The sequence below is a fragment of the Schistocerca cancellata genome, chromosome 6 (assembly GCF_023864275.1).
Source record: "Schistocerca cancellata isolate TAMUIC-IGC-003103 chromosome 6, iqSchCanc2.1, whole genome shotgun sequence".
Classification (NCBI taxonomy): Eukaryota; Metazoa; Arthropoda; class Insecta; order Orthoptera; family Acrididae; genus Schistocerca; species Schistocerca cancellata.
Genome location: NC_064631.1, coordinates 641021349 through 641046995, shown reverse-complemented (window position 1 = coordinate 641046995; position 25647 = coordinate 641021349). Strand labels below are relative to the sequence as shown.

The 25647-nt window shown below is 41.1% G+C and overlaps 1 protein-coding gene across 7 annotated transcripts in view; it reads right to left on the bottom strand.

Moving 5' to 3' along the window:
• The window catches only part of LOC126190775 (E3 ubiquitin-protein ligase Nedd-4), a 197597-nt gene that overhangs the window by 123129 nt on the left and 48821 nt on the right, over window positions 1-25647 (bottom strand). For all 7 annotated transcript variants that reach the window (XM_049931309.1, XM_049931312.1, XM_049931310.1 and 4 more), the window contains exon 7: window positions 11968-12101. In XM_049931309.1, the coding sequence (XP_049787266.1) occupies window positions 11968-12101 (134 nt within the window). The remainder of the gene's footprint in view (window positions 1-11967; window positions 12102-25647) is intronic.

Sequence of the window (25647 nt, the reverse complement as noted above, 5' to 3'; positions counted from 1 at the left end):
CAGCCAAAGATGGGTCAGGACTGGTATGGTTCTTCTCTTAGGATCCTGGAGAACCAACAATCTTCATATTTAAAAATAATATGAATATGATGTTGTTGTTGTTGTGGTCTTCAGTCCTCAGACTGGTTTGATGCAGCTCTCCACGCTACTCTATCCTGTGCAAGCTTCTTTATCTCCCAGTGCTTACTGCAACCTACATCCTTCAGAATCTGCTTAGTGTATTCATCTCTTTGTCTCCCTCTACGATTTTTACCCTCCACACTGCCCTCCAATGCTAAATGTGTGATCCCTTGATGCCTCAGAACATGCCCTACCAACAGGGCCCTTCTTCTAGTCAAGTTGTGCCACAAACTCCTCTTCTCCCCAATTCTATTCAATACCCCCTCATTAGTTACATGATCTACCGATCTAATCTTCAGCATTCTTCCGTAGCACCACATTTCGAAAGCTTCTATTCTCTTCTTGTCCAAACTATTTATCGTCCATGTTTCACTTCCATACATGGCTACACCCCATACAAATACTTTCAGAAACGACTTCCTGACACTTAAATCTACACTTGATGTTAACAAATTCCTCTTCTTCAGAAACGCTTTCCTTGCCATTGCCAGTCTACATTTTATATCCTCTCTACTTCGACCTTCATCTGTTATTTTGCTCCGCAAATAGCAAAACTCCTTTACTACTTTGTGTCTCATTTCCTAATCTAATTCCCTCAGCATCATCCGACTTAATTCGACTACATTCCATTATCCTCGTTTTGCTTTTGTTGATGTTCATCTTATACCCTACTTTCAAGATACTGTCCATTCCGTTCAACTGCTCTTCCAAGTCCATTGCTGTCTCTGACAGAATTACAATGTCTTCGGCGAACCTCAACATTTTTACTTCTTCTCCATGGATTTTAATTGCTACTCCGAATTTTCTTTTGTTTCGTTTACTGCTAGCTCAGTATACAGATTGAATAACATCGGGGAGAGGCTACAACCCTGTCTCACTCCCTTCCCAAGCACTGCTTCCCTTTCATGTCCCTCGACTCTTATAACTGCCATCTGGTTTCTGTATAAATTGTAAATAGCCTTTCGCTCCCTGTATTTTACCCCTGCCACCTTCAGAATTTGAAAGAGAGTTTTCCAGTCAACATTGTCAAAAGCTTTCTCTAAGTCTACAAATGCTATAAATGTAGGTTTGCCTTTCCTTTATCTTTCTTCTAAGATAAGGCGTAAGGTCAGAATTGCCTCATGTGTTCCAACATTTCCACGGAATCCAAACTGATCTTCCCTGAGGTCGGCTTCTACCAGTTTTTTCATTCGACTGTAAAGAATTCGTGTTAGTATTTTGCAGCTGTGACTTATTAAACTGATAGTTCGGTAATTTTCACGTCTGTCAACACCTACTTTCTTTGGGACTGGAATTATTATATTCTTCTTGAAGTCTGAGGGTATTTCACCTGTCTCATACATTTTGCTCACCAGATGGTAAAGTTTTGTCATGACTGGCTCTCCCAAGGCCGTCAATAGTTCTAATGGAATGTTGTCTACTCCCAGGGCCTTGTTTCGACTTAGATCTTTCAGTGCTCTGTCAAACTCTTCACACAGTATCTTATCTCCCATTTCATCTTCATCTACATCCTCTTCCATTTCCATAATATTGTCCTCAAGTACATCGCCCTTGTATAAACCCTCTATATACTCCTTCCACTTTTCTGCTTTCCCTTCTTTGCTTTCCCATATATACTAATACCCTGATGGGGCCTTTGTGAGGTCCCAAGTGACACCATTTTTCAAACTGTTTGTGTACTGTTCACCTGAGGTGGGATGTGGGATAAAGCCTAGTATTTACTTAAGTAGATATGTAATACTGCCTAAAAATCATATCAAGGCTGGCTGACATACTGACCCTGTCAGTAAACTGTAAGGTGGATTCAATCTGATTCTGACGCACCTTGCTAAGTTTTGGATGCGGGCACGTTACTGCACTCTGCTATCCAGGTGGGTGTGTAAAGGGAACTGGAGCATGCAAAATAGCTAATCTTTGTATTCATATCACTTCCTCCAGTAGTACTTGACAGCACGAGAGATCTTAGCTTAATTTTCAGAATGCCAAAAACATACAATGTCTACTATGCAATTCAGTGTGTAGATTGTGATTTTTGTTTTCTGTTAAAATTTATCAATAACTGACTACTTTATGAGTATCTGAGTAACCTATGAAGTAACTTTTTATAGTGAAAGCCATGCGTAGGACATAGTTGTGGCCAAGTTCAGTGAAGCAGACATTATGCGACATGCTTTAGATAGCACCAGTTCACGACTACTACTTAATTTCATACTCAACAAGCCACTGTATGATGTGTAGGGTGGATGGTACAAGTAGTGGTATTAGTTTTCTCCTCTTTCTGTTCTATAAACAGATGATACAAAGGAAGTAAGAACTGTTTGTTCACTGGTACAGCTCTGTATGAGTAAAAGTTCTTCAAGATTTAGTGCCATGGTTATTACCTATATTCTATTTTCAAACCATATTCCTGTGTAAGATTTTGTAGTACAGTCTATTGAAATGTTTTCACAATAGGTACAATATATTTAAATTACAATACTTTACTGCATCAAGTACACCACTGGTACGTTTCAGGACCTGACCATTTTCACTAGACTGCTGAGGGAAAGTATCTTTGAAAGATGTCCAAATATTATTATTAATGTAAACAGACAGATAAAAAAAAATCTCTTCGCCAAGTGGTGGCAGAACATGCACATAAAAGACAATTATAATTATCCACGCTTTCAGACACTTTCTACAGGCAGAAGGGTTGAGTGGGAAGGAAGAGGTGTGAAGGAAAATGACTGGAGAGGTCTAGCAAAAGCATCAGATTTCAGAAAACTCCCCCAGAACTGAATCAGGGATGACTTACAGAATGGTTTGGTTTTGTTTTGCTTTAGGGCACAAAAAACTGGGTCAACAGCCTGTGCATCATTTGCTAAAACAGCTGATAACTCAGACAGCAAACCCAAGCGGGAATGTAAACAGTTAAAAAATGAGCATTCCATCAGGAAGTGAGAGACAGTTAAAACTTGGGTGCAATGTGTTCAAAGAGGTGGGGTAGCGCCACTTATCAAATGACGATGGCTCAAAAGGCAGTGCCCAATCGGCAGCCTAGTTAATATGACCTCCTCCAGGCGGGAGGGCCGAGAGGAGGTCATCCAAGCTGCAGGGAGACTCTTAATAATCCTGAGCTTATTCTCGTGAAGGGAGGACCATTGGCGATGCCAAAAGGGACACCACCTCGTGATAGACAGCAATACAAAGATCATCGGAGGGAACATAGGAACTCGTGGGCTGAGGTACGTGGACTGCAGTCTTGGCAGCAGCATCAGCAGCCTCATTTCCTGGCAGATCAAAATGACCAGAAACCCACAAACATCACACTGGCTCCACCAAGAGTGAGCAAGTGACAGTTTTCCTCCATTAAGGGATGGACAGCGTACAGCATACACAGACTTTAAAGGGCGTTGAGTGAGTCTGAGCAGAGGACACAATTAAAAAGGCTGTGTCGCCGGATGTACTCTGTGGCCTGATACAGGGTAAAGAGCTCAGCTGTAAATACTGAGCAGTGTGCCAGAAGCCGGTATCGAAAAACAAGGGTGCCAATGATAAAGGCACACCCAACCCCAAGGTCAGTCTGAGAGCCATCAGTGTATACAAAGGTACTATTGCGAAGTTCTGCGCGAAGGTCGTAAAACTGACGGTGATAGACCTAGGTTGGAGTACTGCCCTTAGGAAGCAAATGAAGGCCAAAGTTAAAACGGGCCACTTCACAAAGGCAAGGTGGTGAAGGGTTCACACCCACCGGGAAAACTGCAGGTAGTGTTAAGCCACCATAGCAAGTGCTGAAAGCAGACTCCACAAGGTAACAGACAAGAGGGACGTGCCTCATACTGGTGATCAAAAGAAGCACAAAGGAGGAGACATAGGGTGGGTGGCCATGCATGGCAGACAAACGGCATGCATACCTGCCGAGGAGAAAGTCATGGCGGTAGGGAGAGGTAGTTAGCAGTTTGAGCATACAGACTCTCAACCAGGCTAGTGTAAAAAGGACCCACGGCCAAACAGATGCCATGATGGTGGATACTGCTGAGACGGTGTAAGAGGGATGGGCATGCAGACAGATGAACAAAGCACCCATAGTTGAGTTTCAAACAGACAAGTGACCAGTACAAACAGAGGAGGATGGTTCAATCAGCATCCCAGGAGGTACCATTGAGGACATGTTGGACAGTGAGGAACCGAGTACAATGGGCTACCAGGTAAGACACATGGGAGGACCAAGAGAGTTTCCTATCGAGCATGAGCCCCAGGAATTTCATAGTTTCAATGAACAGAAGGGCAACAGGACCAAAATGTAAAGATGGTGGGAGAAACCATTTGCGCCACCCCAAATTCATACAGTTTGTCAGTGGAAAATACAGATGGTTTTGTCAGAGGAAAAGCAAAAGCCATTGTCGATGCTACAGAAGTAAAGATGATCAAGACGGCACTGAAGACACCGCTCAGACAGGTCCGTGGAGAACTGCAATAGATGGCAAAATCGTCAACAAAAAGGAGCCGGAAATGCCCAGCAGGAGACAGGCCATTATATGGTAATGGCGACAGCGAAGAGGACAAAGCTCAAGACGGAACCCCGAGGCACACCATTTTCCTGGATAAAGGTGTCCGACAAGGCAGAATGCACACTCACCTTGAAAACTCGGTCTTTTAAAAATGCCTAAAGGAAACAGGGCAGGCACCCGTGAAAGCCCCATGCGTAAAAAGAGTACGGAGGATATCAGTCCTCCTGCAGGTGTTGCAGGCCTTCTCCAAATTGAAAAACACGGCCACAGTCTGGGATTTCCACAGAAAACCATTCATGACATGGGTGAACAAAGTAATGAGATCGTCACCTGCAGCAAGGCGCAATCAAAAACCATACTGTGGATTCGTCAATAAGTTGAGAGACTCGAGCCACCATACCAGCGGGGCATGAAGCATACGTGCCACCACCTAGCAAACGCAGGTGGTAAGAGAGATGGGGCAATAGCTAGAAGGAAGGTTTCTGCCCTTACCGGGCTTAGGTACGGGTATGATGGTGGCTTCACACCAGCGTCCGGGAAATGTGCCCTCTTCCCAGATGCGGTTGTAAGTGTTAAGCAGAAATTGCTTGCCCGCAAGAGAACATCTGAATGTGGACTGTGTCTGACCCTGGGATCAACTGAGAGCATGATCTAGCTCCCTCATAGTAAAGCTGACACTGTAGCACTCACAATTCGGAAAAGAGAAGGGTATCGCCTGAGCCTCGCCTGCTTGTTTCCGATGGAGGAAGGCAGGGTGACAGTGGGAAGAGCTCGAAACTTCTGCAAAATGGTGGCCCAAGATGTCGGAGATAGCAATATGGTCCATAATGACATTGTCAGCTACACTCAGGCCAGAAATTGGGGAATGGATCTTGGTCCCAGAGAGCTGTCGGAGGTTGGCCCAGATGACAAGAGGAAGTGGTAGAACTGTTAAAAGAACTAGTGAATGAAATCTAGCTAGCCCTTTTGCTATCCCAAAGAACGTGATGACACTCTGCACGCATTTGTTTATAATGAATGCAGTTTGGCATCATAGAATGGCAGTTAAAAATGTGGAGAGCATATCTTTGTGCGCCAATTGCATCATGGCATGCCTCAGACCACCAAGGGACTGGGACACGACGTGGTAAAGAGGAAGTGTGGGGAATGGAACATTCTGCAGCAGTAAGGATAACATTTGTGAGATATTCCACCTGGTCATCACACCCATGGAAATCTTGTTTTTCAAAGGTTGCCAGGGAGGAGTACAGCTGCCAGTCAGCCTTAGGAAGCTGCCATTTGGGCATGCACGCGGATGGGGTACGAGTCAGAAACAGATAGCACATGGGAAATGGTCACTTGAGTAGGTGTCAGAACAGACTACTCAAGACGAGGGGCAAGCTGGGCATTGCACAAGGATAGGTCCAAATGGGAATAGGTGTGCAAGGTGTTGGAAAGGAAAGTGGGTGCTCCAGTGTTAAGGCAGAAGAGGTTGAGTTGTTTAAGGCCAGCCAAGAGAGCACCTCTCTGACAGGTCCAGGGAGAACACTAAAGGGGATGATGGGCATTAAAGTCACCAAATAGCAAAAATGGGGAAGGTAGCTGCCCAATAAGCTGAAGGAAGTGTGCCATGGTGACATCGAATGATGGAGGGACATAATTTGTACAGAGGGAAAAAGTTAGGCGGGGAAGTAAAAGGCATACTGCAACAGCTTGAAGACTGGTAGTCATGGAGATGGGTTGACTATGAATGTCATCCCGTAGGTAGCACGACACTCCCGTGAGATGGAATGCCGACCTCAAGAGGAAGATCAAAACGCATCGATAAATAGTGTGAAAGCTCAAAGCGGTCATGAGGGTGCAAATTTTGTTTTCTGGAGGCAGAGTACAAGGAGACACTGTGATGCTAAAAGCAGCCGTAAATCCTCTTTGTGGGACCGAAGGCTGTGAGCGTTCCATTGGAGGAGAGTCAAGATGAGGAAGAGATGCAGGAGCATTACCTCGGCGGCCATCAAGTGACAGCCAGGGAAGAGTCGCTACTATAGAGCACAGAAACAGGAGGATCTCGCTCCACAGGATCCACAGAAGCATCAGCTTGCTTGTGCGGATGGTCCTTGGGGGACAATGCTGGAAAACAATTGTCGGTGCTTACCGGCGACACAGAGGCTGGCTGTGATAAAGTATCACGTGGCGACACCACCGAAGAGGGTCTTTAAGTTGGCGAAGCAGAAGACCATTTGCCTTCGGTGGACTTCTTCGAGCCCTTCCGATTAGAGGAAGACTCGAGTGTGGTTTGACTGGAGGGATGGAGGAAGTCTTTGTTGGAGTACTACTCCTGTCCTTTCCTGCCAACCAGTTGTGTAGCTGGTGGCTTCACCCCTCGAGGCGAGAGTTTGACAGCTTGTTGCGCAGCCAGACAGCGAGGTGGTGGGGGGGTGTTGGCGATGCTACCTTGACACTGGACAATTTCACAACCTCAGAGCTGAATTGGAGGCCGCATGTCTGCATGGCCATGTCCTTCATGGAGCAAGGGGTAACAAGAGCAGAATAACAGGTACCAGAGGGGAGAACGCAGGGACTGCGACTGCCCAGTAACTTTCAAGTGACTGGTTAAGGCATATTTTCCTTTACCTGGATCTCTTGAGCAGCCCACTCATCAAGATACATGTGGCATTGCAGTTGATACACCAGGGAGGAGGAGGTGGACATTCGCACTTCATGCGCATCCCTACCACAGGTGAAACATTTGGCCGGGTGTCGATAAGATGTTCTTGTGTGGTTGAAACGATGACACTGGTAGCAGCACATCAGGTTTTTGGAATATACGGCTGGACTGTGATAATTTCATAGCCTGCTTTGATCTTGGACGGAAGCACCACTCTATCAAAGGTCAGAAACAGTGCGGATGGGCACTAAGGAGGAATCTACCTTTTTCATTACGCAATGGACAGCAATGACACCCTGACCAGAGAGGTAAGATTGGATTTTGGCCTCGGTTAGACCGTCGAGCTGCCTGGTGTAAATTACACCACGGGAAGAATTCAAAGTTCTATGGGCCTCAACACGAACAGGGTAACTGAAGAAACGAGGCAGCAAGCAGTTGTTGTGCTTGAGAATCAGAAGTGGTCTCCAAAATTAAACTGCCATTCCGTAAACGAGAGCAGGATTTCACAAGGCTGGCAATTGCATCAACACCTTTCTGAATAATAAGTGGATTTACTGTGACGAAGGACTGACCGTCTTCAGTACGTGAGACCACAAGGAACCGTGGTGAAGTGGGACGGGTCTTTGAATCATTAGCCTCATTATGTTTACGTTTTGTAGACGCTGATTGGGAAGATGATTGACTCATTGTAGGAAAATCCCCCACAATTGCCAGCGTCTCTGATGGCGTGCTCCTTCCACCTGGGTGCCCCTTCACAAAGGGGCGCACCCGCCTCAGGTGACTGTTCATACCTCAGGTCACACCTCTCAAACTCCTGACAGAGGGACCAGTCGGCAATTTGGGGAGGTTGCAGCTCAGGCAATCACTTCTCCCTGGGCCTGGCTTGTACCAGGAGGTATGTGTGAACCCAACCTGTCGACCCGGGGCTGGGAATTACGCGTTACCCAGTCATCTGTTACGTGTCAGGCATGTGGGGCCAGCTTTCAGGAGTTCACAGTGAGGAAGAAGAAAAAGAGGAACTTCAAATGCCGAAGTGCTGGAAAGAGAGGAGAAGAGAAACAAAGAAAGGAAAAGGGAGTGAAAAACTGTTCTCACATTAGTGACAGAATGCAGAACGTTCCCAATAACATCCTAGGTATGTTCCCCAAGGGAGGGGGAAAAAGAATAGCAAGAGGATATACATGCAGCACGGAAGGGAAAAAAATGCTGCAAAGTCTTGGTCCCCATGGTAGCCAAGCATGAACCCGCTAAGGAGTGGCGAGCCCCCTGAGGGTTATCAGATGGGATGAAAAGGAAAGACTCCTTGTTGGGGAGTGTACCAGACGAGATTTGAAAACCTGTGTGCTGAAAGGTGGAACACGGGGTAATATGTAAGAAGAGATTACTGTTAAAACATCGTGCACTAGTTAGAGTGAAAAGTTAAGTGCATTGTACGTAACAGAGGTGGAATGGGAACGGCAAAAAGTAGACAGGTAAGAAAACAAAAGCTGTAGAAAATTAAAATGGAGTAAAGAAAGGAGTAGGTACTATGAAGAAATGTTGAGAAGGAAGAAATTAATGTAAATTAAGGCCAGGTGGGTGGCAAGAACCAAGGACATCATGTAGTGCTGAACTTGGCCACAACTATGTCCTACACATGGCTTTCACTATAAAAAATTACTTCATTGGTTACAACAAGACCTTGGTTCTCGCCACACACCTGGCCTTAATTTCGTCCATTTCAGCATTTCTACGAAGTACCTATTATTTTCTTCACTCCATTTTAGTTTTCTACATGTTTCATTTTCTTACCTGTCTGTTTTTTCAATGCCCCTCCCACCTCTGTTACGTACAATGCAGTTAACTTTACACTATTTTTAACTCGTGCATGATATTTTAGCAGTAACCTGTCTGGCCTATTATCTTGTCTTCCACCTTTAAGGTCCAAGGGTTTCAAATCACATCTGGTGCAGTCCCCAATAATCAGTCATTCCTTCTCATCCCGTTGGGTTAGTCTCCCCCAACATGAGGTTCTGGATGAGTTTTCCAAAATCTAACCCTTTTCCTAGACCTCTCCAGTTCTTTTCTTTCTCCCTTCTTCCTTCCCCCTCAACCCTTCCACTGGAAGGAGTAACTGGTTCCGAAAGCTTGCATAATTATAACCTCCTTTTATGTGCGAGTTCTGAAGCCACTTGGCGAGTAGAGTTTTGATCTATCCCAATTACATTATATTGTCAAATATGATTATTACATTATATATATATGGAAACAACTGAAAAGTCTTTGTGTCCATAAATGTAGTCCTCAACTGCGATAAAACTAATTTCAGAACATTTGGAGATTCTAGGTACTTTCTCAGAACAAATACTTCCGTTTCACTGTTTACAGACTGTATTACTGTCTCAGACAATTGTTCATTTTTCACTATGCATTTTGATGGTTCACACAGTCATCTTCATTTGGAGAATTGTGTTGTTACATTCTTGGTTTTGATATACAGCTCTACACAACATCTGGAATGTAACAACACAATTATGCATCTCAAGATGATGGCCTTTACAATTGGACCACTTAATGAAAAATAAACAAGTGACTGTTTCAGTAAAGTTTTTTTTATTCATATTTATCAACAGTTACAGCACTCATGATGCTAACCTTTATGGATGAAATATTCAAGTTCAGATTGCTAAATTAATTTCTGTTGTAGACACAACACATATTGCCACTTATCTCAACAAGGGAACCATAATAATTGAACATCATAAACTAAGTGAAATGTGTCTAGAATCTAAATTTTTGAATTCTATTGAAATCATTGTTCATTACAAGAAATTTATGTCATAGCATGAGGACTTCTGATTGTGACTACTTAAAGAACTATTGACCTAAACAAGAAGAAAGTGCATCAGAATAGTGGACTCCTTCATGGTACAAATGGAGGAGTGAAGTATCTTCACACCAGCACATAGCAGAAGGAAATAAGACCCTCCATCAACATCAAAAGAACTTCAATGGCTAATTACTGTGTGAACTCTCTTTGCTAATATCAAAACAGAGCTACAATTACAACTTGTTTAAATAAAAGCTTTTTACATGGAAGAACTTAGTTATTCAGAATACAACTAATGTTGATCAATGGTTTATGAGACAATGGCTATAACATACTAGACTGACTGACTGTGGTTATGTTTATGGAGAAATGACAGCATTATTGTTGTGATGTAATAAATAACACTACAATGGTATTTGTAGGCAATGTTTTGCTAAATTCCATGGATCCCAGAACCTGTTACTCAACCTCAACATAATATGGTCCACCAAATCCCTGTTCCACTGAAGTTATTCTCAGTACATACATCTTTGGATTGTTTCAATGATTCTGGGTCACCTACATGCACCAAGTTGTTTTCTTAGCGTTCTCATCTCACCGTAACTTCTATGTCAGTCTTGTGTCCATGTTTGTTACTTCAAGCAATGGGCAAGTGACATTTTTCTGACCTGCAAATTAACAGCATTCGAAAATCTTAATGACTTTCAATTCATTAAGAAATATCATCATATGCTGCTGGTGAAGTTCCAAACTGAGAAGTGAATGCGAGACCTGTTTGTGTAGTTATGATGTGTTGTTAACAGACTGGCAGAAAAGGAGACAATGTATGTACTTCTCACAATCATCTGCTTGTTCATGATGAAATCCATGGAAGCAATCATGAAAAATCTTACGGTTTTATCCAGTTATGATGCAAGAAAACAGCAAGAATATTTAACAGCGCTTATTTAATCTTGGTTTTTCAGTTTATTCTACTATAACAGGTGGTAATTTATATGCTTCGCAAGGTACTGACAGGAGTCAACACAAAAACAATTATGCAGAGGAAACAGAGCCACTTGATTCTTTCTGGTGACTAATGATTTGCTGTACAGGGTATAGTAGCTACAGCATTTTGTATCATAAAGCTATCAGGTACATTGTTGATCACACTCAAAAGGCAACTAAAATGAAAGGAAAGTCAAATTAATCCGAGCAATGTACCACGTTAATCAAGGACAGTTTCTACAATGAAGCAATGTCTTACTACTTCATTGTCTATTACATTAATTACTACAGTCTGCATGGCCAATGTTACAAGCAGCATTTAGATGATGATGATGATGATGATGATGATGATAATAATAATATTAATAAAAATAATTTAAATTTTTTCTCAGTATTTGCAAGATCATAGGCTGTTCACATCTGCAAATCCACTTACACTTAGAAGGAACAATTCAATAATATAGTGGCACAAGAGGCTTCTTCGTACACACTAAATATAGAGCCAACTTAGGTACAGCTATGCATAAAAACTACATTCTTTAGTGTTTATAATAAGCCAAACTGATTAGTCCATTTACATGACTTTAGGAGTAAAGGATGCACTCACTAGATAGCAGAGCCATTGACAGGAACACATGAGGAAGAGACAGAAAACCTGCTAGCACACACTGTGCCCACCCAGTATGATGTAGAGACAGGTGTGCTCACATGTGCATGCATTTTTGTACTCTAGCTCAATAATGGATTTACTCCAAAAACTACCAAGTTTTTTCTCTCTTTCGTGTGTGCCTGTTGATGAAACAATACATCTGCTACTCAGTGAAACTCTCTTTTACTCCTAAATTACCCACATTCTATCAGAACTTTCCTACATATTTATGATTCCTCCGTTTCTTTTTAAGAGCAAAGAAACTTACGTGAAGGTGGGTCGTTCCCACTGAGTTGAACGAGCAATGTGGTTTACGTAATAGGTGCGACCATTAGCATCCTGGCGTTCTTCCCATCCTGCTGGCAGGGGAGGCAGTTGTTCCGAGTTCTGCGAGAGTACCGACTGGAGACAAAACCAAATACACATCAATAATACATCACAGAATGGATTTGTCATATAGGTGCCCCTGTTAATAGTAGAAACCGTCTACTGGTGTTTTCTAATGTTACAGACTTATGAGATTTTTTTACCCAATGGAACAAACACAATGTCTGAATAGCACAGTGCTGTTGCATAGTGAATTACATTTTACCTGTACATGGAGACAAACAACATATGACCACTGTTAAAATAATTGGAACATTTTATTATTTCAATTTTTAACTCCCAGTTTATATTTATATTATTAATATGAATAACATGAGAAGTGGGGGGAAGGGGGAAGGGGGGAAGGGGGAAGGGGGGAGGGGGGAAGGGGGAGTTTCAGGTGATGTGGATGATTTAAAAGATCAGCAACATAGGGTGTGGGTGCTGTGAGGGGCTTACGAGGTCATCCCTGCAAATAGTATAGAAATTGTTTAGTAGTTGTATTCTGAAGTAGAAGTAGGGGTACAGCAGACTGGATAGTTTTTTGGAGTGGTCTTTGGAATGCTGTTCCAGTTGGGGTACAGCAAAGGCTTCAGTATGAAAATTGGATGTAGGAAACAGACTGCATAATAGGAATAGCTGTTCTGGGATGCTTGTGCCACTTAAATTCGTTTCTGTAAGACTAAGATAGTGCGGTAGATGTATTTGCAGAAGCTAAAGCTTGGAGGTCTTTCTGAAACAAAAGTGACAATTTTCCTTCCCTCTTGCTTGTTTCTCTCATCCGACAATCCCTCACCCTTCAGTTAGGCAGCAGCACTGGGATAAAGTGTGTGTGTGTGTGTGGGGGGGGGGGGGGGAGGGGGGGGGGGACACATGGGTGTCGTGCTGGCATTTGATGTATATTTTTTTTACTCTGTCATGGTTGCAAAATACTGCATTTTTTTAAAAAAGTGGAAAAAGTAGTAGAAGTCAGCCACTGGGACTATTAGTTTGGGTTCCAGAGAAATGTAGGAACTCTGAAGACTCATCTCAGTAGATGGGTCGAAGAAAGGCAAACCTATTACTTATAGCATTTGTAAACTTAGGGAACACTATTGACACTATTTAATGGAATACACTTTTTGAAATCCTGAAGGCAGCAGGCATGGAAAACAGGGAGCGAAATTAAAGGAAAGCAGCAGATGTGAATGGAGTGACAATGGGTTATAACTACTCCGCAATTTTATTCAGTCTGTACAACGAGCAAGCAGTCGAGAAAACCATAGAGAAATTTGGAAAGGAATTAAAGTTCAGAGAAACAAAATAAAAACATGACAGTTTGTTGATGATGATATAATTCTGTTGGATACAGCAAAGAATTTGCAAGAACTGAAAAGAATGGATAGTATCTTGAAAAGTGGTTATAAGATGAGCAACAGCAAAAATATAACAAAGGTAATAGTCAATGGAACGTTGTTGAATCAAATCAGGTGACGATGATGGAAGTAGGACACTAAAACCTCTCTATGTATTTTGCTATTTGGGCATCAAAATAAATGATTATGGCCAAAGTAGAGAGGATATAAAACGCAGTCTGGCGATAATAAGGAAACCATTTTTGAAACCAAGAAATTTATTACTATAAATTTAACAAGGGAGCCATACCACACCTGGATTTTTGTAATTTTTTATATTTGTGAAACATAACTTCGTCTACATACTTCTGTTGGTTTAAATTTTCTCTATAACATGACATGCAGCATTAAATTAGCTCATCAATTAATACTTTCTAGTTTGCAAGATGGCAGTCATATGTGTAAACAAGAGGATCATCATGATGTAACAAAAAATAGTGTATGTATTTTTCTAAATTTCTAATCAGTAAGATTTTCTGTAAGATAGAAACAAATTATTTTTCTTAGTTCATCCAAAACTGTAAAACTCCATCTAGTCATTTTTAAAGTATTATGTAGCCTTCACGATAATAGTTTATTCCCAAGTCCTTCTAAAAATAGCCAGATTCCGGTCTTGCACATTTTGTACACACAAATCAAACCTACAGACACGAGACTCAGTCATATGAAATGTTTGAAGACTTTCGAGTGATTTCTATAAGCCAAATTAAAAAACATTTTAACTGAACTTTGTTGTGATTAGCAAGAGTCTGGAACATTAACATCACTGAAACTAGCTATTTTTAGACACAGGGTGATACATATTATGGACCAGATAAATTGAACAACAAAAATGTAATCTTTTCCGTAATTAATTACTACATGACAGGTTAAGTAAGAACTATGACTTTTTCATGTAAATATGAGCTGTATTTTGTGCCACAATTGAATATTCAACTTTTCCTGTTACTGCTGCTGTTGATACCGGTCTGGTTCAATGCATTTACAAATTTTCGTAGTTGACAAACTAGTAACCGTTTTTAATAATGGAATGTAGTGAAGAGTAACTGTGTTAGTGAAAACTAAATTGAGGTTTCATGTATATCTTTGAGCAAATATCATCCCACACTCATTTTGACTTCCAGCTTCACATCAGTCAAGAGTGGTACTATCTTGGAGACAATATGAGAATCAGGTCAGTATCGCCAGTCATGAATGCCAGCATCTCTTTCTTTCTTTTTTTCTCTTTTCTTTGTGTGTTTTATGCTTGACGGATATGCTCATGGAACATGAATATTTGTTTAAAAATTTGCACTGCTGGGAATTGGACCCACACTGCCCTTGGGGCAGGCGAGCATTCTAGCAAGCAGTCACACAGCCCATCAAAGAATTGCCTTAAATTTTAGTGAATTAAAGACACTCCAAAAACTTTAAAGTCTATTGTCTCGAGACTTACTGAGAGTTGCATTGAAGTGCTTTGGGCAGCTGGTATTTGAGCTCTTAACTTCACGTACCACAAATATAAAAAAATTATGAAAATCTCCCTGTGTGATCTTTTAAGTGTTAGGAAGACTTTTCTGAAGGTATTTATATTGAGTGTAGCTCTGCACAGATGTGAGATGTGGAGAGTAAGCAGGTAAGTCAAGAAGAAAACAGAATATTTTTAAATGTGGTGGAACAGAATAATGTTGAAAATTAGATCAGCATATAAACTAAGTAATGATCAGGTACTTAAATGAAATAAGGAACAAAGAAATTTGTGGCACAACTTCACTAAAAGAAAGGATTGGTTGATAGGACACATCATGAGGCATCATTGAGGAATTGTCAGTTTCTTAATAGGTCGAAGTGTGTACACTGTGGTGGTGGGGGGGGGGTAAAACTTTTAGAGGGAGACCAAGAATTGAACACAGTAAACAGGTTCAAACAGATGTAGGACAGAGTACTTATGCATAGATGAAGATGCTTTCACAGGATAGACTAGTGCGGAAAACTGCACCAAACCAGTTGTTTGGGAGGGTATTAATTCGTACCCCAGCTACTTTAAAAAGAAATCTAGCAACCGGTTACCAATATGCCATCAGAAATTATTAAATACAATTTTTCCCCAATAAATACATGCATGGGAACAATATATGAAACAAAAAGGAAACTGTGTAAAGTAGAACTATAATATCACTGGATAAATTACAAAGTAATTAATTAGTAAAAGATTATGCCTCACATTTTAGCAATATCTTTCTGTACACAGCTGAGAAATACATGACTTCAGCAGGGAACTGCAAGACCTTTTATGTTTAGTAACCTCATATTTCTATTTTAATATTTCACAGTAAGGGATATTCAAACAGGTTCCTCAACACCACAGCTATGCTCTCAAACTTGCAGCTTCTTTGTCAAGGCACCTGCCAGTGCATGACAATGGAGGACAAGTGCATGTGCAGCACCCCTCCCCCTAAAAACACACACACACACACACACACACACACACAGAGAGAGAGAGACAGAGAGAGAGACAGAGAGAGAGAGAGAGAGAGAGAGAGAGAGAGAGAGAGAGAGAGAGAGAGGGGGGGGGGGGGGGAAATGGAGGGGTGTGCACGAGCTTTGACAAAGCACTCATTTTTGAAAGCTGAACTACTCCATTGTTCTGACATACATATACAAGCAAAAACTACTACTGATGATTAGTGGCAGGAGAGGGGCAAGTACTTAAGAGCTGTTCTGGCAGAAGGGCTGAATTTATAAATTTATTCAGCTAAAAATCAGCAAGACTGGTAGTGGCCACTGCAGTCTCTCAATAGACTGTTTCTTGGAACATTTTTCTCTACCAGAAAAACCAGTAGCTTACAACATGAATCTGTGCCAACCATTTTTGGTTTAGCTTAGAACACCTTGTTCAACATATTTTATGTTTGGGAAATGGCACGAAATTTAGTAAATCTAGTGTTTTGTAAAAACTGTGCTTCATAGCACATTTTGTTTCTGGTTTGAGGGTTTTATCCTGTGTTGATGGAAGAAATAGATTTACTGACCAGTTAATTTTAAAGCCTTACTTCTGAAGCAGCACTTCAATGATCATTTCCCCACACTGTCTGACAATTTAACTGGATGTAAATACTTTCAGAACATAGATCCTTCACACTGAAAATGAAAATTCTGAAAATAAAATCAAACATTCTGGCCCACTGCATAAAGTATTGCTGGTTATGTATACATCTATAACTCAAACATACACAATTTAACCACAGCAGTTGTATGAGAATCTGGACTTTTCCAGGCTTCTATTCAGGTGGCTGTGTTGAAATTTGATGTTTTGGTGAGTATCATTTCATCATATTCTGGCAAAGTGTCAACTGGGAGGCCATCTCTACCTATCCTTTCCCCCAAGCACGTGGTTTGCTGACATGTGGTAGGGAATGCGACTCTCATTTGACTCGGTCTTGCCCAGACATAACACGTCTTCATAAAAGTCTCTCTAGCAATGTCTCAATTTCCTCGCAGTGCTACAGGAGGCTCTTGTCTCAACTGTAGGCATTTGTGCTTCACAGTTAAAAGCTGGCCATAGTGCTGCTAGTTTTCAGGGAGCTTCTTAAGCTGTCTCACTAATTTTTATAGTATTCTCTAATTTTTAATTATGCTGTAATGACCAAACTGCAAAAAGTAAATAGATAAATGTTGTTTTCTATTTGTAGATGCTTGTGTAAGACAGTGTTTTCTTGGAAATGTATTGTCACAAAATATAAAGATGTACTGATCATTTTTAACAATAAGTATATAACACTTAGATGTTACCATAAAATATTTCAGTGGCTACACTGTTTTCAACTTATTTGTCAGTTTTAGTAGCACTATAAAACAATAAACGCATGGAATGATTCTTAGTTTCATCAGTACTTAATTGCTGGGTGTATTTTTAGCATACAGCTGTTGGTGCAGGGTCTACACCAAACTTCACTGCTAGCCCTCATCTCTGTTGACAAGATTTTTATTGAGTCTTATCTCAATTGATTCTCTGATGATTCACTCCCTAGGGCCTCTCCCTCTGCACAACATTTTTGCTTTCTCAAATTCAAATGTGTGTCCCTTGTTGAGGCTGTATTCTGCCATTGCTGATTTATCTTTAGGTTCCAGCTGTATGCATCGAATGTGCTTGACACAGTGTTGCAAGATGCAGCACTGTGTGTACCCAATGCACTGCCAGCTACACTCGCAAAGGATGCTATATATACTGCACATTTGCAGCTGTTGGTTGTCCTTCACCAAGACAAGGATATCTTTTGTTTTTCATGGTGGTTGAAAGATGGCCTTTATCTTGTGTTTTCTATTAATTCTCACAATTTTGTCTGAGGGACGCTGAGGAGTTTAGAGGAGATGGCAGTAAAATCTGCACAGCTCAAACCTAAAGACTTCAGTTACATGGATGACACATTCCTTCATAGTTAGATGCCCTGAATGAGCTCTTGGACCACCTGAACAGTGTCCATTAAAACATACAGTTCACAAAGGAACTATAACACAATGGATGTCTTCCAGTTTTGTACATCATAACACGAAAACAGGCAGATGGTACCCTAGCACATGCAGTCTGCAGAAAGAGACCCACATTGATCTCTATCTTCATGCAACAAGCTGTCATCTGGTGCAGCAGTGCACTGTTATTACAATACTAGTACATAAGACATGTGCCATTTGCAACAGACAGTTTCCCAGTTGAGCAGCAATACCTTAGAGAAGTGTTTTGTCAAAATGGGTACAGTGACACAGATCAGATGTGCACTGAAAAAAACAAATGATACAGCCATTTGCAAAGAAGAGGTACAAAAGAGGAAGGGAAACTCACTTTTATGCCCATCTTGGGCCTTTCTCAGCCAAAATTGCAAGAATCATCAGAGAAAAAAAAGCATCTAGTCCATCTTTTGACCAAAACGAAAAACAAAACATAAGCTTGGCTCAGTGAAAGACAAACTGCTAATACCTGGTATATATCGAGCTCCTTGTGAGTGTGGCCACAAACACAGCCCTGCCAAGTTGTGACATTATACGGAACTGACAATGTGCTAGGGGCTTTTTAGAGAGAGGATAATAAAAGAATTGATTGAGATAAGGCACCATGACCGTCTTGTCAACAGAGATGAGGGCATGGAACTTTGCATTAGCAGCTATCCAACAACAATGCACACAGCAGCAGTCAATGGCTCACGAGTCTCGTCTAGATGTAATGCACTTAGAGTTGAACAGTGGTAGGTGACCCTCACCGCAGTTTGCTGAACCTCACACCTTGGGGAGAGACGGCCAAGCAATTTCAACGCCCAATCAGAAGAGGATGTGAGTGACACTCGAGGAAAGATCACGGAATTTCAACATGGCCACCTGGATGGAAGCCCAAGTCACACTCTAATCAACTCTTGTCAAAATTCTTGTCTACTACAATGCTAATTCTTCCATAGTACTAAAATCCATTTGTCACTTTCATCATACACACCACACATGTACATGCGATCTCAAAAAACTGGCATGCCATAACCACTATCAAGACCAAATCTGAAAGGAGGGTCATTCAGGACCAAATCTGAAAGAGTCATCAATGAAGTACAACACTCGGCACTGGAAGCATGTTTATTACTGGCATCAAAGTACTCTCCTGGATGGAGAGAGCTTTCACTTATACAAATATGTATAGTCACTGAATATACAGACATTAAAAACAAGAGATTCCTAGAAGCTTCCACAAATGATTAATATCAATAATAAATAATTGCTGGTGGTTTTGTTTCAACTGGTGACCCACAGCACACCATTCAACAACGCTAACCACTACATCTCACTGTATACACCACAGTTCACAGCATTGCTCCCTCTCCTGGAGAAACAGTGACCCACTGTTTCAAAGGCTCTCACTGTAGTTGACTACATCAAAATCTTTGCCATCAACTGGGTCTTCAGTTTCCTTGAGCTAGAAGCCCCCCGTGTCAATCTGCACCTCAGGACTGTAGTAGGGCTTCATACGGAGAACATGGATGACATCTCTGCACTGTTGTCTTCTTGATGAAGGGTCATAATCCTCTACTTCATGTCACGTCTAACAAGTGACGAAGTAGTGCTTTGGTAACTTTCTGATAGTCCCAATTTCCACACAGAATAAAAGTCCGTACCAAGTCTGCCAGGCTGTATCTCACTGGTTGGTGCTTGGTATTATAGCACACTGACTCTCTTGGGTGTCCAGGCTCTGTATGCAAGCCAGCTGTGTTGCTTCTTTGGTCCTGGTGACGACATATTTCACGTAATCATCATCTAGTATCATCCAGTTGCACCAAGAGCAGTGTATCCATTGTCATTTCGGCTTTGTGACCAAGGAGCCTAACAAATACTGAAGCATATAGTGTCTTGCTTTGTTGTGTTGTATGTGTGTGTCATGATGGCTAGCATTTTATGCCAGCTTCTGTTCATCATAAACGTACATCAAGAGCAAATTTGCCAAAGTCTTAATAAAACTTTGAGAGGCCATCTGTCTGCAGGCAATAGGCAGTTCTCAATTACCTCTGATACCAGTCTCAACTGGAAAATTTTTCTCTGATCAGAGAATATTACACAAGGTCCTCTGTGCTTCAAAATGTCCTCTGCAAGGAACTTTGCAATTTCTGGAGCATTGGCTGTTGGCACAGTTTCCGTGGCTGTTTAGCAAGTGAGGAAGTTAGTGCATACTACCACTATCATCGATTCCCATTTATTGACTTCAGGAGCCCCTCCAAGGGGTTGACTACAAACTAAGGAATGGTGCTGCTGCTGCTGCTGCTGCTGCTGCTGCAAGTGGGACTGGTATCATGAGCCATGGAGGTAACAGCAGCGCATTCCTTGCAGTGGCTCACGAAGTCTGTGGATCAGTAGAGACCTGGCCAGATACCGTATTTACTCAAATCTAAGCCACACCTGAAAAATGAGACTTGAAATTCAAAGGGAGAGAAAAGTTTTAGGCCGCATCTCCAAATCGAAACAAAGTTGGTCCATTGTAACATGAGAGACAATTTAGGTCAAATGAATGACGATACAACTACAGTAGTTTGGTTCGAGTCGTAAGCTTAGCAGTTGAGCTTTACCAGGTAGCCATTGCTATGCGTCAGGCGCTCCGTCCGTATTTATACAGGTACCCTTCCTTTTTCACGTGCTTCGTCTGGTTTGAATCGATTGCTTATTTTGCTTATTTTGCTTTGATCTGATAAGTGTCGTTTTCTTTGTTATAGGTGTTTACGTCACTCTAAGCTGAAAATGCATTACTGTACTGTGTCATGCATTGTTTGTCGCATTCTGATAGTGCATGTTTACGGCCTGTCGCCGCTCACGGCATGGCTTGCTTAGAGGAATCGTCTCATTAGCGAAACAGTGGCAAGAGACTGCTATTTGTTGTTACTTACACTGCTGCTTTCTTTGATAATGATCAACAAGAACCAAATAACAGACTGCATATGATAGAACATGTTTTGAACGAGAGTTAGGCGAAAATTTTTCTCCGTTTGAAAATCTTTGCGGCTGCTTCTTTAGTACATCAAATTCTGCACAGAAATTAGAGTCATCTTAGATTTAAAAATCTAGTCAGTTGCCGTACTTCATTTCTGACTGTATCACTACTAGGCATAAGAAATACGAATATAAACACGACACGATATGTATATTCTTCTGTGTTTGCTGTTGTCTCACTCTAGTTTCGTAGTTCATTAGGCAGACAGGATTTAAATGAGATAGCAGCAAACACGAAAGAATACATGGCAAAATGTTTATATTCGTATTCTTTCTTATGGTGAAGAGAATACTGCATGTGATTCACATTTCGTCAGGTTCCTATTAGCAACCATCTCTTCTCACAGGTAGGAAAAAATTCAGAACGTAGAGTTGGCCATATTGACAAACATCCCAAACAGTCTTGCCAGTCGGATTTTTGTAGTACATTGAAATTCTGCTACATTCGAAGATGAACAATATGGAATTTCTATTTACTTAGTTGGATAATGTATGAAAATGCAGTGGTCGAATCTCTGAGCGGAGGAAAAAAAAAAGCTCGTCTTCCACCCCTTTTTTTTTTTTTTTTAATTTATTTACTGACGCAGAGGTTTTGGCGCCAGTATTTATCATTGAGCCTACAAAGCATGCCCGTGTAGCTCTAGATATATTTGACGGCAGAAGTTAGTTGTGGCGGCACCTACCAACATTTTTCAGAACTTCCGCTTGCTTTGTACTCGATTCTAAGCCGCAGGCAGTTTTTTGGATTAAAAAAACTGGAAAAAATGTGCGGTTTGGATTTGAGTAAATATTGTACCTGTTTGATTCTGTCTATAGTTCATAAATCCCAAATGACTAAATGTTGGAGTGACATGGAAATACTTCCAGATAGCTGACCATAGATGAGCTGGGGTTATGAGAAACTATTTCTGCCCCTTCAGTTCACAGTTACTTTTATAAAATGTTTTGGTTGCTAACTGGAATTCTCCTTTGATTTGTTTTTCCTCCTCCAAGGCCTCTACAGTTTTCAGCAACACTGGATCTTTCCTCTTTTCAGCAGCAACATCATTTAATGCAATGGTGGCTGGGATTTTATCCCTACTTCTGTGTTCTGCCGAAGGATTCCTCGAAAGGCAGATGGCATCCTTGTGTTTGCATCTGTTCCTGAAAGAACAGAAACAATTGATGACCGTGCACCTTCTCAAGAATGAAATGATAAATCGACACCCTAGCTGCAAACAGGCACTGATATACATCATTGGGGACATGTTGAAAACGTGTGACAAGACCGGGACTCTTGGTATCAATGCCTGTTTGCAACTAGGGTGTTGATTTAATCATCATTTCACTCTAGAGAAGCTGCACGGTCATCAATGGTATCTGTTCTTTTGGGAACAGATACTACTTTCATATACAGTTAAAATATCGCTACCCGGCCATTGACCTTCTTATGCAAATGCACATGCTATGCCCCAACTCGTATGGGACTTGGCAGATTAATCTGCCAAGACTAATGAGTGTGATGGACAAACATCTATTAGGCTCACTACAAATGTAGTGGTGTGGACATGTTGGGAATGTCGGTCTCATGGGGAGCATGCAAGGGATAAGTCCCTGCAGGCACACTATCCTCTGTGCCCTTGGTGGCTCAGATGGATAGAGCGTCTGCCATGTAAGCAGGAGATCCCGGGTTAAAGTCCCAGTCAGGGCACACATTTTCAACATGTCCCCAACGATGTATATCAATGCCTGTTTGCAGCTAGGGTGTCGATTTAATTATCATTTCATGAACTTTTACCTTCTGATGTATGGGGGCCAATACTCGTGGCTGATTTATCTCGTGTACTCAGTCTGACAATTGTGACAGTCGTAGACTGCTGTATGTCTTCTCATATTTCCTAGTCAAAAGCACAGACAAGGTCATGGAGATCTCTCACAAATGCCATTGAGATCAGATTCAGGACTCCCATCATACCTCTTCCATATGACTTTTTCTATTGCATGCTAACACTAAATGAATTTCTGAATTATTGTGACATACTTTACCTGAAGAACTTGCTATATTTCTGCTGTGAATTTTAAAGTGTGAGATTTAGACGGCTTCTGTCATATTCAGATCCACAGTGTTGCTTAGGCCCAAAACATTCTGTGTGCGCAACTGTGCCATTCTGCCTTGACAAAGGGGCCTATTCATCAATTGTTCTTGTACTAAGCAGTCTTCTGTTGATTGTCACCAAATGTTTTCTTCAGTTCGGCCTGTAATTTGCATCAGCTATTGAGCCTCCCTTCAATGTTGTTGAACCACTGCTTAGCTATGCCATCCAAGTAAAAGTACACATCTGCGAAACACTTCCTGTCAATCCAACCTATTGCATTTGGTGACTTGGTTGAATCCTGTCAAGTCAATTTGTCAGGTTCTGAACAGAATCTCCAGAAAACACTGAAGCAAGTCTGATGTGCAGTGGACTTCAAAGTGGCTTGGAATCCATTGGTCTCCAGAATATACGGTCCTATTCACATAAAAGGCAAAGAGCAAGTGAATAATATTTTCTCTACAAGACATTTGAAATGCTGCTGTTATTTATGTCCAAGATCTGTTAAAGGGGAGAATCGGCAAGTTATTGCACATAATTTTTGAGCACAATTTTCAACATCCATATCTGCATATGCATTCCACAACCCACAGTACAGTGCCTGGAAGATGATACTTCATACCAATATTTACAATTTCCTGTCCTAGTCATTTCTGTATTGGTTGAGGAGAAAATGACTACAGACTTTTGCTGGCTCCCTAATAACTTTTATGTTATTTGCAAGATTCCAATCTGAGATATACACTGATGGCAGCAAAACGGCCGAACAGTCTTCCTCACACAGTTTCACTGAATTCCCCTACAGGATTTCATGACAACTGAGTCACCTTTCTTCCAAGTGTTCCCATTTAAGTTCCCTGAGCACCTCTTGTACACTTTCACACAATTTATACCAACCAGTTATGATCCTAGCATCTCAAGTCTGAAATTCTATGCTGTCTGTTGTCATGCCACAATTTTAATGACAAAAATGTTTGTCATCTGGATTTTGATTTCCAGCACACTTTCTCTGATTAGTCTTCATTAACTGTAGAAGTTCTTTATGCTTCATCTGTTTGTGTTGAGAGGGACCAGTTTTGAGGATGAGGGGAGACAAAGATGAAGGCAAAAGAGTCCGAGTATGGCATCAAAGATTGTACATTTGTAAGCTCAGAGATGACAGAAGGTGCAGAGTGAGAAGGAAAGATGGATTAGAAGAAAGACACTGAAGCTAGAGGGGATAACCACCCCTCAACTAACACAGCTCCCGTTTCCTGGGCAGTCAAGAGCCCCCCCTCCCTGTCATCTTCCACAAAATGTTGCCTTTTGATGTCCTCAAATACTTATGAACACGCTTTGCACACTAGCTAGCATTTCCACTGCAAAACTTGGACATGTACACACCCAATGCCACTTACGTCCGCCCCACCACCAGTAGAAGTCAGAACATTTAAGGAAGGCTAACAAGTGAAACCACTGACATTGTTTACCGACTAGCTCAAGTTCTGTGTATGGCTTTTTGTATAGGTAAGTGACTGACTTTGTGATGAAGCAACCTGGGATAATTTTTCTGCCCCACTTGTTTTGCCATCTGCCTCCTTAATATTCATTTTTTTCCATTTTAACTAATTACCATTAACATAAGTGAATATAATCTGCATTTCCATAAAAGAGAAAGGTAGACCCTCAGTTTTTAATATAATATCAGATCTAATTTTGTGCTTAGTTTTATGTATGTAATTGATTTCTAATTTATTTTGGCTATTAATAGTTAGTATCTTTCATTGTAGGGCGTAATCAGTAATTGTTTCATAACCTGAATTCTACTGTTGACTTATAAATAAAGATAAGTTCTGCAATAATTGTAAAATATTGGAAGACGGAATGCTAGTAATCTTGAAGTATCTACTTGGCTCTATTCAAAAACATGTTAGCAAAGCCAGTCTTTAATTAATTCCAAAGTAATTAACATTTTGTCAAAAGTATTGTTTACGTAACTATATTTGTTAATTTAATGATTTAAACAAATAATTTGGCTTAACCCTTGAAGTAGAAGAAACTGTAAAACAGAACCAATTTTTTGATGTATTCAGTTAATCGAATGAGTTAAGTTTTAATTGTAATTTCTGTAAATTAAACCTCAAACAATGTGAAGTTTCAGTACCTATTATTACGAGGGCATATAAGGGCCCAATTTTTGGTCACGAGAGAGTCAGTCCACGGGCGAGTTTCAAACGAGAAACCAATGTTGATTAGAACCACAACAATGCTTCAACTTAACTATGAAATAAGTGGTAAACAACTAGGCCATGTGTAAAAACAATGACAGCATCTGCTCCATACATATCTGATTATTCTTTAAGTACTGTGAACTTTGTGGTTAGGTTTTACTGCTCTTAGATGTTCAACAGGAAACTATTGTAGCAGTATGTGCAGGTTTGCCTGCAAACTATTAATGGAGCTTATCGAAAGTTAAACAACAGTGCACTGGCCATATAACTGTAGCATTAGGGGGCTGTTAAAAGTGAAATTAAAGTACTGTGAAACAACGTGCACCTGTCATCTACATTATTTACAGTAGTCAGTGTTGGAATCCACAACCCATTTTTTCCGCCAGTGCAGCAACACAGTACGTCGACAGCGAGG